The sequence below is a fragment of the Microcebus murinus genome, chromosome 6 (genome assembly GCF_040939455.1).
Source record: "Microcebus murinus isolate Inina chromosome 6, M.murinus_Inina_mat1.0, whole genome shotgun sequence".
In the NCBI taxonomy this organism is placed as follows: domain Eukaryota; kingdom Metazoa; phylum Chordata; class Mammalia; order Primates; family Cheirogaleidae; genus Microcebus; species Microcebus murinus.
Genome location: NC_134109.1, coordinates 44,525,813 through 44,541,259, shown reverse-complemented (window position 1 = coordinate 44,541,259; position 15,447 = coordinate 44,525,813). Strand labels below are relative to the sequence as shown.

General features: G+C 50.9%; 1 protein-coding gene and 1 long non-coding RNA gene across 3 annotated transcripts in view; both read right to left on the bottom strand.

The window, feature by feature from the left end:
• Positions 1-1,853, bottom strand: part of LOC105867698 (uncharacterized) — a 105,972-nt gene extending 104,119 nt beyond the window's left edge. Inside the window, exons 1-2 of the long non-coding RNA XR_001152388.3 lie at positions 1,495-1,853; positions 82-195 (exon numbers count right to left, since the gene is read on the bottom strand). This is a non-coding gene — a long non-coding RNA (uncharacterized LOC105867698). The remainder of the gene's footprint in view (positions 1-81; positions 196-1,494) is intronic.
• Positions 1,854-4,969: 3,116 nt separating this feature from the next.
• On the bottom strand, positions 4,970-12,008 carry BMP4 (bone morphogenetic protein 4). 2 transcript variants are annotated; one of them, XM_012758018.3, is made up of 4 exons: positions 11,737-12,008; positions 8,528-8,652; positions 7,073-7,452; positions 4,970-6,109 (listed from the first exon to the last, which is right to left on the bottom strand). In XM_012758018.3, the coding sequence occupies exons 3-4, from the start codon at positions 7,443-7,445 to the stop codon at positions 5,253-5,255; spliced, it is 1,230 nt and encodes a 409-aa protein (XP_012613472.1). In that variant the 5' UTR covers positions 7,446-7,452; positions 8,528-8,652; positions 11,737-12,008; the 3' UTR covers positions 4,970-5,252. The 2 variants fall into 2 exon arrangements, with proteins under 2 accessions (XP_012613472.1, XP_075860136.1); XM_076004021.1 differs by lacking the exon at positions 11,737-12,008 and adding an exon at positions 9,471-9,698.
• Between the last annotated feature and the right edge of the window lie 3,439 nt (positions 12,009-15,447).

Sequence of the window (15,447 nt, the reverse complement as noted above, 5' to 3'; positions counted from 1 at the left end):
CAGTTCTCAAAAGATGCACATTTTTTCTACTTCTGAATTATAGATGAATCCAAGGGACATTAAGTATAGCCTTCACCATACCTGTTGTGATCTAGAAGACTGCAGTAAGTACACTTGGAAACTCTCTCTCTCTCACTGTTCCTCTAATGTACATATCTTTGGCCTCTTCGCTCAAGGTCCAGCCTCAGAAGCAAACTGCTTTGAAAACCGAATGACAAGGATTAAAAGATTAAATCAGCATGAAGCTTGAGTTGAACACAGTTGTACATTTTCTTAACTAATCCTGGGCAACTATATGCAGGATGGAGTCAGTTGCTGGTACCAGAGGGAAAGAGAAATATTTACAGGGCTAAATAATTGAGTCTAAAGTTTAAAATCTCAATCAGTATGCTGTAAACCCTTTAGAGAACTATCTGCTGGCAAAGGCTTCAGTTAATAAGACTGAAGAAAAAAGTAGTGCTAAAGTAATGGTAATGAAACTATGTGAAATGAATCTACTTGTACCTAGTCTATGGGGTTCAAGGATTTGGGGAGGGGGGACTTGTAATTTTTAAATATTTTTGCTAGAAATCAAGTTATACAAATTTGAGAGATCAATGAGATCTTTCCTTCAGAAAATGTGGCAAAGCTGACTGAAAGCTGGACTTAAGAAATTCTCATTAGTAACACAACTCAGTAAATTATTGTTCCATCTTGTCTTCTTTTTCTCAAATTTCACATTTTTGAAGTAAACATTTCTGAATCCTATAGTATTATATTTTCTGAATTGTTTGTTCTGAACAGCATACTATACAGCATTTATATTTTCATTCAGGGGTTTTAAAGAATATTTTGAACAGAGAGAAAAAGCAGAGACAATGGGAACTTGCTTCAGTTAATACCTTAAGTAAAGTGACCCATGAATGGTAATTTCAAATGGCATCCTCAGTGAAAAAATATTTTAATTTCTTTTTCTAGGATTGAATAAACATTGCACACCTTGAACTTTTTACTTCTTTTTCAAAATTTCTGTGTGTGAGTTGGTTTTTGTTTTTTAACATCAGAGCAATCCAATATTTTTCCTAAAACCAGCCACTTTTCTCCACTGGTGAGCATTGCAGTTCCCACTGTTTATTTATTCTGCCATTGGGTGCTGAATGCATGGGGAAATGGGACCCTTGCAATCCCACCGGGACCACATTTCTAACCACTCTGAATTTAATTTCCAGTTACAGTTTTCAGAACTGTGCTAGTTTGTATCACATGGTAAGCCTGAATAGCTGCATCAATCAGTGCTAATTTGGCAGTCCACCAGTTATCCTAAATTCCTCTAGGGAATACTAATAACCTTCTGATTCTCAGGTACTGTAAGGGCACCAACGTTGCAGTTGCATTATTCTTTTCATTTTAAAAAAGAGAATGCATGAATAGTAAAATTTGCTCTGTGTTGAACTAAAAGGTGTCTTTGAAGACAAATAGGTCAGAGACCTGGGCCTCAGATAAGCTCTGACTCACCTTTAGAAGGGGAGGGGGGCAGGCGCTGTGAGTCCCTGGGCCAGAGGCCCTGCGGAGGTCAACTGAGGTGCTGTCATTTTGTATCACGGGCTTGGCATCTCATTTTTGAAAGAAATCAGCCAACTCTCCTCTCACACACCCTGGGCCTCCCCTGTTCTCCCCTCTCCCAACGTCTGGGGAACAGGGGATGAGGGGGCGGTGGTAGCAGTTCAGACAGGGCCCAGGGCTCCGTGTGTCCGCTGGTGGTGCGGACTGGGGTGGGAGCTGAGAAAGCGGTTGGGCCTTCAGGGCCTGTCTGCACGTCCGACCCTCGGCCGGAGGGTGTGTTCCGCACGCGCCCACGCCGTGCGTGCTCCCACCGAGCCGCTCCCGCACGCGGGCCCCTGGGCGCTCGGTGACTGGAGGCCCTCGCTCCGCAACCTCGCTCTCTGCTCCGCACAGAAAACCCCTGAAGGCCTAGCCCCCTCTCACACCCTCCACCCCGGTGAGCCTTCCCCCCAAGACTCCACGCTTCGGCTCGGCCGTTTGACCCCATTTCACGTGAAATATGCCGGGCGGCCGCCCGGAGGACCAGCGCGCGCTAATCAGATCCGTGTGTCTCTGCAGAGCTTCCCCAGCGCGCCGGGCCCCGAGGGCGGATGAGCGGGAAGGGCCGGCAGTTCGGGTGGGGGGCCCTGAAATCTGCGGGCCGCCGGGGGAGGGGCCGCGAGGAGGCCGCCCGCGGTGCAGCTCCCGCGCGCCGCCGCCAGGTGCGCAGGCCCCGCGGTCCCCCGCGGGGAGGACGCCCCCTGCTGCCCCGCCGCCGCCCGGCCCGGGACGCCCGGAGCAGGCGGGAGGCGGAGCTCCAGGGCAGGATCTTGAGGTCCGTCCAAGGCCGGGGGGTTACTGGGGTCTGCCAGCGCCCGGCCCGCGCCCGGCCCTCTCAGCGTGGCGCTGCCCGGCGTTAAGGCGGGTGGTGGGACCCAGCGCGGTCGAGACAGAAAACAAAGTCAGCAGGTCACCTGGCAGGTTCTGGGCGAATTATGCAACGAAAGCCGGGGAATGTTTGATGCGTTCTCCCCGCCCCCCTGTCCCTCTTTTTTTTTTTTTTTTTTGACTTAAGCTCCTAGGAAGCTGGTTCCAGTTTAAGGGTTGGGCAGGGAGCGACCAAGTAGCTCCTCTGATGTGGTTACAACTGTGCTGAACTCCTCAAGGGCGATCCTCCCTCCGCATCTTTCTTTAAGTAATGAGAACATGACTCTGGGGGAAAAATATGAAGTGGGGAAAAATGGCAAGCTTTGATCCAAAACCAACGCTGAGAATCACCCTGCAACTTCCAGGAGGTACTGGGTAAAAACAGTAACTAGTGAAACCTAAATTTAATAATCACACACGTCCAGTTCCTTATCTCCCTGAGTCTCAAGACTACACTTTTCTAACAGAATTTAAAGAGTTAAAGCTGGCCATAGTTCCTTGTTTTCTATGCTAACATTTGTGGCATTAGGACTATTTTGTTAACTAGGTATATGCAATTCACAGAATTTCACGGTAAATTCCCCAGACCAAATATTTGGCTGAACAAATAAACAACATTATCCATTCCTGAAAGTAAGCCAGTAGAAGGAGGGGGAGGACGGCGGGGGGAGTGGTTGCTAGAAAGTGACCTGAGCCTAACAGCCACAGGGCTCAGTACTCACCCTAGGATAATTTGTCCAAGTGTTGGAGATCTACTGGTTCCTTTTCAGTGACACCGACATTTCAGAAAGTTGCTGGAAATTGGGCAAAACAAAAACGAGGCCGCCTGAGGGAAACCCATAATGGGCTTCCCTAAATGATTTATTTGAGCTCCTTACCATTAATCAAAGGGGCAGCGACCTGGGGGGCTGGAGCAGGGGGCCAGGATCCCTCTTTTTGGGGATTTTTGGAGGAACTGTGGAGTCTTGCTGCCTTTGCCTGGGGCTCTGATCTCCTCTCTCCACCTGCGCTCTCCAGGGAGCTGGGGCTTTGGCAACTACCCCACTTCTATTTTTATTGGTTTCCACTAAGCTGCTCCTTTTGGAGGAGTGTAGAACTTCAATAATTAAAAACAAAAATGAATTTTGCTTCACCCATCCCACCCCACCCCCAAGAGCATATGCAAGAGTGTGTGTACAAGAGTGCAAGGAGTGCACACAGAGAGAGAAACGCAAATGCCAGGGGTGGGCACACACACATTCTCTTTGGGTGCATGCATGCCACTAGCAACAGCAACACTATTACTCATACCTACACCTTCATGATGGAGAAATGCACTTCTCAGCCTTTTCCACACAGACTATATAAAGATACCAACTGCCTTTGCCCCAAATCCATCCAAGCCGAGGAAGGAAAACACACATATAAGAAATGAGCCTGAACAAGCTAAGATTCAGAGCTTTAGTTGTTGGTGTCAAAAGAGAAAAAGGAAAGGCCTCTCCTCTGGTTCTGTTAATTCCCACACCCATACCATTCCAGAAAGCCATTTTTCTGCCTGCTGGCAGCCCTTAACTGAGGGACACCCCTCCACCCAAACAGCTTAAGCATCATCTTTCTTTTGCTTTGGCCAAAATTGAGATCTCCTTAAAAACAACTCTGGCTAACATCAGATCCACCAGCTCCAGGGAAGGGGAGTCAGCACAGAGAGAAAAGGAGAATGTAGAACACTTGCATAGTGCCTACTTAGAAATCCTAACCCTTTAGTATCTGACCCTGTTGTCAACTCCCACCCAGCTCAATCTATTGGGATTTTGAACTTGATGAGGGTCTTTTGTGGTGAACAGAGGAAAAGGAGAAATTCTACCATGTGGTATAGTCAACCTTTCCAAAGTTAGGGCATATTCATTATTTGTTGTATTAGGTAAAACCCAATTCTCAAAATTAAACAAAAACAACAAAAACCAGTATGTGTTTGTAATTCCAGCTATTCCAGAGGCCAAGGCAGGAGGAGCCCTTGAGCCCAGAATTCAAGACTAACCTGGGCAACTTATGGAGACCCTCATCTCAAAAAAAAATTAGTTTTGGTTTGAAAATACTGCATTAGTGCCTGTGGTAACTGGAGACACCCTGAGGTATCATAAAAGTGAGGTGAGAACTACTTTTCTAGAGTTGAGACTACTTCATCACACTTAGCTTTGACACACCTCTTAACAGGTGAGCAAAAACAGAAGATGTACCAGGAGCCCAAAACTAAGTCTTTAATCTGACCTACTCCTTTCATCCCACTGTTTCTCCAAGGCATGTGTCATCCAGATGGGAGAGGATGCTGCGTCCTTGTTAACATTAAATAGAAATGGAAAACAACCTATGCTGGCAATTACCATCTCTCTCCATCAGTTTACTTCCTGTCCCTACAACTTAACCACCTCCAGTTACCACCCTCTGACTTCAACCAGCCTCCATCCCACCTCAACAGAAAAGAAACCTCATTCAAGATAGACCTGAAGGAAAAGAGAAAGGATTAAAGAGAAAAAGGCCAGAGTTTACCTTTAAAATAATGACTCATTTTATTTTTTTCTCTTAATATGTAGTTATAAATATATTTTGTCAAAATATATGATCAATATGGTCAAAACATTTGCACGTAAAGTCATAAATAAGGTCAAGGTGAATGTTTAGGTTTTTTTCCTTTTTTTTTTTTTCTTTAAAGATAGAAGTCCAGCTATAAGGAAGCAGTCTGTGTAGTGTGTGGGTGAGTGGATGGGAACGTGTGTGTGTTTGTGTGTGCGTGTATCTGTCTGTGTATCCTCAAGGACTGCCCAATCTCAGCGGCACCCACAACCCTCTACTACCATCTCCTGATAATTTTTCAGTACCACCTTGTCATACTCATCCAGATACAGCATGGAGATGGCACTCAGCTCAGTGGGCACACAACAGGCTTTGGGGATACTGGAATTGACAGAGTTAACCAGGGTCTGCACAATGGCATGGTTGGTTGAGTTGAGGTGGTCAGCCAGAGGAAAGGGACAGTCCCCGTGGCAGTAAAAGGCCTGGTAGCCTGGTGGGGCCACAATCCAGTCATTCCAGCCCACGTCGCTGAAGTCCACATAGAGCGAGTGGCGCCGGCAGTTCTTATTCTTCTTCCGGGCCCGCTGTGGGTGATGCTTAGGGCTACGCTTGGCCCTCTGGCGTCGGGTCAAGGCATGGCCCCGGCCATCATGGCCAAAGGTGACCAGGAGGGGCCGGAGCTGGGCCCAATTCCCACTCCCTTGAGGTAACGATCGGCTAATCCTGACATGCTGGCCCTGATGGGTCCGTGTCTGATGGAGGTGAGTCACCTCAATGGCCAGCCCATAGTTCGGCTGCTTCTCCCGGGTCCAGCGAAGGACCGCAGGGCTCACATCGAAAGTTTCCCACCGTGTCACATTGTGGTGGACCAGTCTCGTGTCCAGTAGTCGTGTGATGAGGTGCCCAGGCACCGCTTCTGCCGGGGGTTTCATAACCTCATAAATGTTTATGCGGTGGAAGCCCCGCTCCCAATCTGGGCCCTGGTCCACCTGTTCCCGGAAGAGCCGGAGCTCTGCAGAGGAGATCACCTCGTTCTCTGGGATGCTGCTGAGGTTAAAGAGGAAACGAAAAGCAGAGTTTTCGCTGGTCCCTGGGATGTTCTCCAGATGTTCTAGGCACAGTTGGGAAGAGAGGGGAAAAGAAAAAGCACATGAACTTTTTTCAGAGATAGAATAGTCAAGAGACAGCTCAGAGTCAGACAATGAATAGTGAATTCTGCTCATGTGTAGTGGAAACTTATTGGGGGGAATAGATATGCCCTTTAATTTGAAGGAGCAGATAAGTGGGGCAGCTAAGCCAGCAAAACGTAGCTAGCATTTGTCAAGCACCAAAGACAAAAAGTATCTCCCAACCTCCTTTCTATGTCTAATAATTTCCATGTGTCAACTCCTTTACGCCACCACCATCAGACTCCCCTTTTAAAACCCCTGCTTGGCTCTGTGTACACAGTTTTCTTTACAAGTGGTTGTAAAGAAAAAGAGGGGCCAACAGAGCACAGGCAGGAGGAAACATGCACACAACTACCCTCTCCCACTTCCACTATCGAGCATGTTACTAAACATTTCCCCAGCGATCTTGGAAACACAGAGCATGCCTTGTTGATCATGTTACAGAGGGGAAAATAAATTCCAACACAGTAATGATGCTGGTGGATTAATAACTCAGATTTACTTTGGAAAAGAAACATCCGCTAGGAAACATTCAGATCGGATTACAAGGCCCCTATTGAATAAACCCGACAAACACACAGCTGTAATATTAAATTCAGTAGGTGCTTTTGAAAAAAAGGGCAGCAAACCCCGCAGAAAAGGCTTTGATATAGCAAAAACACACCGCTGGGGCTAGCCCACAGTCTGAATGGTGTCATTCCCCTTCTCCCGAACCCCTCCCCCTCTGTCTCCAAAAAATAAGTTCAGTGGCAGCTCTGGAAATTCTTGGAGGTAAGCAGCTCTGTTCCCCAGCCTCCTGGATTGGGGCTTTGATGTAACCGGAACTCTTCTTCCCCTGGGCTCCCACTGCTCCTCCAGGCAGCCCCAGAAGACCTCCCCCACCCACACTGGGGGCAGGGACTGACCTTCGTGGTGGAAGCTCCTCACGGTGTTGGCCCGGCTGGCCGGGCGCTCGGGATACTCCAGACCAGTGCCATGGATCTGCTCTTCCTCCTCCTCCTCCCCAGACTGGAGCCGGTAAAGATCCCGCATGTAATCCGGAATGACAGCGCTCTTGCTAGGCTGCGGGCGGCGGCGCAGCCCGAACATCTGCAGAAGCGTCGCCTCGAAGTCCCGCAGGAGCTCATGGCTCTGCTCTGAGCGGCGTCCTCCCGCGTGGCCCTGAATCTCGGCGACTTTTTTCTTCCCCGTCTCAGGTATCAAACTAGCATGGCTCGCGCCTCCTAGCAGGACTTGGCATAATAAAACGACCATCAGCATTCGGTTACCAGGAATCATGGTGTCTCTGGGGAGGGGGAGGGGGTAGAAGGTTAAAGAATAAATAAACACCAATAAATAGAAATAGAGATGTCTCTGCATATGCATATATAGGGCTACAAGTGGAGGGTCAAGATGTAAAACAGGTCAGAAAGATCACGTTTGTGTCTTCTCCCTAACTCCCCCCCCCCACCAGCTGCAGCCATGCAGGGCCTGAAAGTAAAAATTGCCCTGTAATTACTTGGTCTAACTTGTTTACAGTCAAATAACCCCAAATCAGATAGCCTCCATCCTGTTAATCTTTTTTTGTCCCAACTGCTATCTGAGCCATGATCTCAGCGTGGCTTCTTCAAGGATAAACAGTTAACATTGAGAAGGTAAGAAAGGGTGGGGGAGGGAGAATTAAAATGCCCTCGCCTCCACTTCAGACCTTCAGCCTCTCCCCCTCTTCCTCCACCCCCTCCCCACCCGCTTCCTCCGCCCTCCGAGCCCAACTTCCACAACTTCCAGCTGGTTTGGAGCTGGAGGGAGGGAAAGCGAGAAGCAGGGTAGGGCGAAGACAGAGGGCGGCAGGCTCCAGAGACCGAGAAGGTGGTCTGGGGGATGACCAGGTGGCTTGGCGGTTTAGTTTATAATGGCGATGAGTTTGAAATGCTCGGCAAAAGTGATCTGATCCTGCCGCTCACTCCCTCCCGGGGAAGGGGTGGGGGGCGATTCCGGAGCGACCTCTGTGAGTTTTGACAAGGGGCTGGGAACATGCCACGGAGGCACTGGGCGCTCCCCAAGCAAGTGGGGCAGAAGGGAGTGGTTAGCCCTCAAGGTACAACCCCGGGCTGCCGATCTTTCACGTCTTTAGCCCCCTCGCGCTCCCCTTTCTTGCAACGCACCCGATATGAGAGGGCGAGTGGGAGCAAGCAGCGCTTTAAAAGGAGCCGGCACGCCTCGAGCGCCCCGGCTGCCGGGCCAAGAAGGAGCGACAGCGCAGCCAGAGAGCGGAGTGCGGACGCTGGGAGGGAGGTCCGACGGGAGGGACAGACGGCGAGCAGGGTGGGGAGGGCAGAGTGAATTCCCGGGTGAGGGAGAAGGAAGAGGTGTCTACTCACTGACAGAAAACAAGGCATATAATAACAGTCCATGATTCTTGACAGCCAATCTTGAACAAACTTGCTAGAAAGGCTCAGAGAAGCTGCAGCAGTGCGTTGCTCGGGATGGCACTACGGAATGGCTCCTAAAATGAATATTTGAATATAATGAGACTCCAGCGCAGACGGACTCTGTTTTTCTTCCAGCCCCTCCGAGTCACGTGAACGCAGAGGCCCCTCCCCGCGGCGGGCGGCGAAAGGGCCCGCGGCCCTCCCCTCCTCCGCGCCCCCCCGCTCGGCCCGCCCCTCCAGGCTGGGCCAACCTCCGCGCCGGCCGCCCGAGCCTCCGCGGGCCGGGAGGAGCGCCCGGCGGCGCTCGGCGGAGCCCCGGCCGGTGCCTGGCCGCCGGCGCGCTCATCGCCCGCGGAGAAGCCGCGTCTCGCTGCTACCTGCAGCGCGCGGCGCGTCGGGTCGGACCGCGCGCCAGACTGGCTGACACTGGAGGGTCTGGGCGCACCGCGGGGGCCGGGCTTTGCTCCTGGAATCCGGCTCAAGTGGGGCCAGGGGCGGAGGGGAGACTTTGCTGCCCAAAGCCTCACCACCGAGAGGCACTTAAAAGGAAAGCTCTGAGGGACCCTGCAGACGCACACACGCACCCCGCCACTTCCTCCCCGGGGTCTTCGCATGACCAATATCGCTCCCGGCGACAGCCAGTCAGCCCTGGCGAACGCCTGCGAGTGCTCAGATGGGCAGGGTGGCCCATTTCGCTCTCAGGCAAAAGCTGCTGACCCTGTCGTGCACTGGGCCGGGCAAGGGGGTGCCAGGGGGTGATCGGTGTGGGAAAGTGAGAGGGAGCGGCGGCGACAGCAATTTCTCCGCTTCCATTACGGAGAATCCGCGCACCGCGGGGCCGCTGGGTGCCCCTTCCCCAGCGAAACATCCCCAAAGAGCCGGTCGGCGGGACCTTGCAAGGTAGAGGGGCGGACGCCGGCGCTCCCGGCTCCCGGCAGATTCAGAAAGAGGCGTCGAGGCAGAAAGGGCGCATCACATTTTTCAGGTCTTAATGTCGCCGAGGTTTTACAACTGCTGACCCGGCGCAGAAAGGAAATCCCCCCCACGTCCCCGGAGTCGAGGAAACTGTGAACAGCTTTCGGCCCGCGCTCGACCTCTGCGTCTGCGTCTCTCTCCCTCTCTCCCCGCCCCAGCTCGGCCGATTTTTAAAACCACCACACTCCTCCCCCCGCCACTTCCTTCCCCCACCCCCTTCCTCCTTTGCACCAGCTGCAAAGTCGCAGCAAATATTCCTACAAGAATTGTACCAACCCACAGCTCAAGCAATTACTGGGATGTCCTGACTCTAATCGAAGATGCCGCCCGCGTGGGTTGCTCAGCGCAAGGGCCTGTTCGAAAACCTGACCGGGCGCATCTCTGCGTTCAGCCAGGGCCGGCGCCGGGCCACTTCGGGGGCCCGAGCCCTACGACTCCTGCCCCCAAAGCCCAGTCCACCCGGCCTCCCTTTTCCTGAGGATGTTCCCAGTTCCTGCCTCGGGTCGCTTTGGAGCTCGAGGGCTCGGTTTGTCCGCCCCACCCTCCACACATGAACTTGGTTTTCTTCTTGGGAGCACTTGCGGGAAGCCGTAGGAGAAAGAGGAGTGAAAGGATCGAGCAGCTCAGCCCACCCTCCCGGCCGCTGCTGCCCGGCGCCGTGACTCCGCGGGTCTGGGTGCGGAGGCTGCCGGCGCCCATGCGCGGCCATCCGCGCCCAGCGAGGGCCGCGCGTCTTCTTGAGCGGCTTTCGCCTTTCCAGGTCCCGCGCCACGGCTGGGGCGGACTGCGAAAGGACTGGGGAGAGCGAAGGTTTTTTGGAGACGCCAGCAGCCCTAAAAAGTCCACGAGAAGGGAGCTACAGAGGTGGGAAAAGCAGACGGGGACGCGCTGGGGCCCACAGGGCGAAGCGACAGTCGCGGGGGCGGGCTCTCGGGATCCCGGGACAATCCGTGACCCCTGTGAATCTCCCAGGGCGGTGGCGGGAGCGCTGGCTGCGCTAAAGCAGCGGATAGGGGAAGAAGAGGGGTGTGTTTCAATTTCGGATTCAGTAGGATTCGTCTCTAATCATGTTTTTCTTATAATTTTTTAATTAAAAAGATAAAAGACAAAGAAACTTTCAACTCCATAACTCTTTCTTGCGGGGGGGGGGGGTGTCAGGAATGCAACTCTGGGAGGTTGTCCTTCATGTGCCAGCCCGACTCTTCTCCCAACGCCGAAATTTGTTTAAAGGTAGCCTCAGTTTACCAACTATGTGTCTTTTGGGGTTTTAACGTCTCACACAGCCTTCATCTTATACACTGCGATGCTTGCAAACCACCACCCAAAGCCGTGCCCAGGAAGTGTCAGAGGCTCCGGGTCCAACTCCTGCTGAAAGAGTCTGCAGGGACCCAGGAATCCCGAGATCCTTTCCCGTCGGTTCGGGGCTGGGAGGGCCAGAAAGAGCCGGGCGTCCGCTGTGCGTCCCCCCAGCGACTCCCATAGGACGCGACGCTGCAGAAAGTCCTAGGAGTCCTAGGAGCCCCTGCCACCCTGGCCATAGTCCCTACAGACCCTACAACCATGAAATGATAAGAGGCGAGCGCGCTCCTTGGGTTCCGCAAGTAGACGAAAATAGCTCGTGGAGACGGCGCGTTCTGCAGCTGCAGATCGCTAGCTCTCAGGGGCGCCCCGCCAGCTAGGGGCCAGGTCGGTGACACTCCCCTCGACGCAGCCTCTGGAGCGGCGCGCGCTCTCCGGAGGGCTACAGGACTGCGCTCCCCACCGCAGAGCTAGCCCCGGCTAGGTGTTCTTCCCCACCTCGCTGTTCCTCAGCCCCCTCACTCCTCCCGACCCCAGAGGCGGTTCTCTCCTTCCTCTCCCTGCCCTTTCGTCCCGGGATCGCAACCGCCAACCTGCGGGCCACGCGTGCAACTCAACACCCACAGTCTTTCCCGCCTCTCCTGCCCCGCAGCTCCCAAAGGTGGAAATCGCGCAGGGACCACCGGACCAAAAAGGCCTGGGCAGAGGCAGTAGCAGATATCCAAGTGTCTTTCAGCGCCAGCATCCCCACCTCCAGCACCACCGTTGGAAAAAAAAAATTAGGCCACCTTTTGCCTCAGCGACAGTATGAGCCCCCAGTTTCTGCCCCCAAGGATGCTCCCGGCCCCTCTGCCTGGCGCCCCTCGCCAGGTAGCTTTGCTCACCATAAGTCCCTGCAGTAGCGGGCTCGCCAGCAGCAGTTCCTGGGGACCTCCGAGCGGCTGCAGTGAACCTGGGCAAGGGCCGGGGGCTGGGGCGTGCAGGCTCGAGACGGCTCAGACGGGAATCCCATCAGGGAGAGAGGCGATACTCAGCCCGAGCAGCAGCGGCGTGTCAGGCTCCAGTCCCTCTGCTCCGTCGCCAAACTCACCTAGCTTCCGGGCCCGGCTCAGCGCTCCTTCCCTCCCTCCCTCCCGCTCTGCCCTCTTGCATCTTCTCCTTCCTCCTCTTTCCCTCCCTCTCTTTCTTTCTTTCCTTCCTCCTCCTCTTCCCCGGCAGCCCCTCCCTTCTTCCCTCCTCCCTTGCTCGCCTCCCTTTCTGCGATGGGAGCCCCGCCCACATCCTCCCATCCCGCCGCCAGGCCTCGCCTCGCAGGCCTGGGTCCCGGAAGCCCGGAGCTCGCAGCTGCAGCGGGGCTGGGACGCGGCTGCCTCCAGCTCTGGGAAGCGTCCGGGGCTCACCTGGGGACCACGTGCAGAGGTACTAGAAAGCATGCACCGACTAGTCGCCGTACCTTCCAAAAATACCCATGGGAGTCTGGGCTTCCCTGAGTTTAGAGTAACTGCTGCCCAAACTGATGATTAAAACACTGAGTAATCACCATTTACCCGGAGTAATTAGAGATAATGAAACACCTCTAAAATCAGGTTATGGAGAAAGGAGCTGTTGGATTGGTTTAAAGGGTGGCCTTCCATAAACTGTTAAAGGATTTCCAAACGTTGAGAAACAGGCTGTGTGCAGAGCTATGTACCTGAAAGGGATACCTCTTGGGCTGTTAAAAGATGGCTTTCCTTCCAAAACGTTTTTTAAAGTGCGTTTTGTGGAAAGCCTTGGTGATGTCCCTCAGAAAGACAACCCTAGTAAACAAGCGGGCTCCCTTCCTCCCCCCAGGCCTAACCTTTTTGAAGACAGAGGTGGCTTGCAGACAGGCTAGGGACACATATTTTTCAGTTAGAAAAGTCTGTTTATAGCTCAGAAGCCCTCCTAAGATCTGCCACAGCAATTTTTGTTGTTGTTGTCGATTTTGAAATTTGTGGTGTACCTAAAAATCCTTCACCTTTGACCTTCCAAGGAGATAACAACAGGAGCAACAACCTTTTAGGCCACAGGGAGACAAGGAAAGATGCCCTTTGGTCTGTTTTTAAAGGAAGAAGGGGGATGAGGAATTGGCCCCTTCATACAAAAAAAGTGCTAGTAATCATATTAGCAGGAAGGTGGAATGTGGTGGCTTTTAAACCTTCCCAAACAGGAATCATGTCTCACACTGCCTCTCATGGACCTGTGAGAGCTATCAGCCTCATCTCTGTTTTACAAACAAGGAAGGGGAAGGACAGCCAGGTTACAAGGACTTGCCCAAAGCCCTGAAGTAAATCACAGCCTCGGCTCTGGAACTAATGCTTCAGGGCAGGGTCGAGGCTTCCAGCCTGGGCTCCAGGTAGCCAGGACCGTGCTAGAGAACTAAGCATTTCCTGTCCTGGATTTCTTTCCCTGGGACAGACATTACATTTCACTGTCTCAGCAAAGCATTTAAGTCTTTACTTAAACAGATATTGTAGCTCATCTATAAAACCTTTACATTTACACACTGTCAATATTTAAACAACAGGAACTACTTCCTGTGTGGAACACAGATCACAAAGAGTGGGAAGCATGTGAGATCAGAGAAACTGTTAGAGCAAGGCCACAACATGTTGCCATCTTTTCCAGGCCTGGTGAGGTCCTTTTGCCCAATAACAAATGAAACAACACAAACCAGCTACATGGCTTTGAACAAGTCCTTTCATTTCTATGAGTCTTAGTTTTCTCTTCTGCAGAATGGAAAGATTGGGCCAGTTTATCTCCATGCTGCCTTTCAATTTAAAAATGGTTTGATTATATTATTGTAACTTTAGCAAACACCCACCTTCTTTCATTTTAAATCATTTCTGAGTCCATCTCCTCTAAGAACCTCTGATGAAAACATGGCAGGGCAGTAACAACACCCTGAAAAGATGACTGAAAATATGCCTCCAGCTTTCAACATAGTCAAAATCACAATTAATTACTAAAACTAACAACACAAAATTAAAACTCCATTAACTAGTTACCTAATGTACCTCCTGCAGCATCAGGCAGTGTGCTCCTTTAGCATGCTGCCTGAAGTAAGGACAGATTAAATGTTCACAGAGCCTCCAAAATCAATCACTATTGTTTTAATCATTAACAAATGTGTTCTTTAATATTTAAACTCAGAAACTACTATAATATATGCCATGATTAAAAACAGGACTTTATTTTATTTTAAAATACCATGTAGTTTTGTTTTGTTTTTTATCACAAATATTTTTGGATGATGGCTATGATCTCATTTTGCTGAAGTCCAGACAATAAAGTGGCCACTGGCCCACTTTTAAGAATGTAAAATGCACAGTCCAGGAGTTTCCAATTAAGCCACCTGACACACCTTGTTTACACCCTGATATGAATCTTCAGATATGTGATGGGAGAACTCAGCTCCAGTTATCTCGGAACAGCTTATCTCCCCCCACCCTCACCTTTTAGAAGGGTGCAAACCATCTTTTACCCACTTCTCTTCTCCTCTTTTTCCCTTCACTTATGCCAAAGAACAAATTACTTGTTGGTTAGAGAACTAAGTCAATCACAGTCTATTGATCAGAGTTGGTGAGGGGAGTCAGTCCAGTTCTTTTCCCCACCTCCAGCCTACCTGCGAATCTTGGTGTTTGTATAGAACATGATATAGATGGACCAAATGACACTGTACCTTTAAAGCGTATAGATTGAGACACCCACCATAATTCAGGAGCAACTATTACTGCTCTGCTGCTATTGCTGAATGAAGGACATTTGTTTGTCGGGTTTTTTCCTGGACAGCATCAAGAAAGAGTAGGTGGTCAATAAGCCCTTGGGACAACTTTTTCAAAGTAAGTTCTGAGGACCATGAGCTTCAGAGTATGGTTGGGGCTGTTGGTAAAATGCAGATTTCCTGGCCCTGCCCCAGATCTGAACCCAGAAATCTGCATATTTCACAAGGTTCCTTGACCATTCTGAGCACACTAAAGCTTGAGAACTACCATTTTAAAAGCTATTTCACTTACATTTTCAGGGCTGATAATTACCATTAAAAGGTTGATATCAAGACATTATTAAACAAGCAAGGAATATGCTTGGCTTGTGCTTTATAAATTGTTAAATATGGCAATTATAGTGTCACTATGCCCAGAATATACCAAATAGGTCTATGTATGTGAAAACATTTCTAATCCTATAGATATAGTAGTTCTTAATTCTAGGTCCCCATTTAAGAACTACATCAGGTGTTCAAACCTTCTTTGCCAATTAGGTGTCTGGTGAAGCTATGGAGGAGTACTCAGAAGGAGTTCTCAGCACCATTGCTAACTTTTGAGAAGCAATAAGATCAATTGAAATTGAAAGAGATCTCCGAAACTGGCCAGGGCCATTAGTTTTCCTCTGATTAATCTTTACCACAGGTTATATATTTCCTCTCTAGCCCTCACAAAAACTCTCATAAAAATCTCTGTTCTAGAAATGAGAATCTGAAATTTAGAGAGGTTCTGTAAGTTGCTTGAGATCACAGAGCTAGTGAGTGGTAGACCCAAAATGCTGACCAGGTACAGTCTGTCTCCTCCCTGGTGGGC

What these genes read in the sequence shown, in the direction of transcription:
- BMP4 (XM_012758018.3), bottom strand. Translation starts at nt 7,445, where the DNA reads ATGATTCCTGGTAACCGAATGCTGATGGTCGTTTTATTATGCCAAGTC. An exon ending in GAGGAGCTTCCACCACGAAG is followed by an intron (nt 6,110 to 7,072) that starts GTCAGTCCCTGC and finishes AACTGTGCCTAG; the next exon opens with AACATCTGGAGAACATCCCA.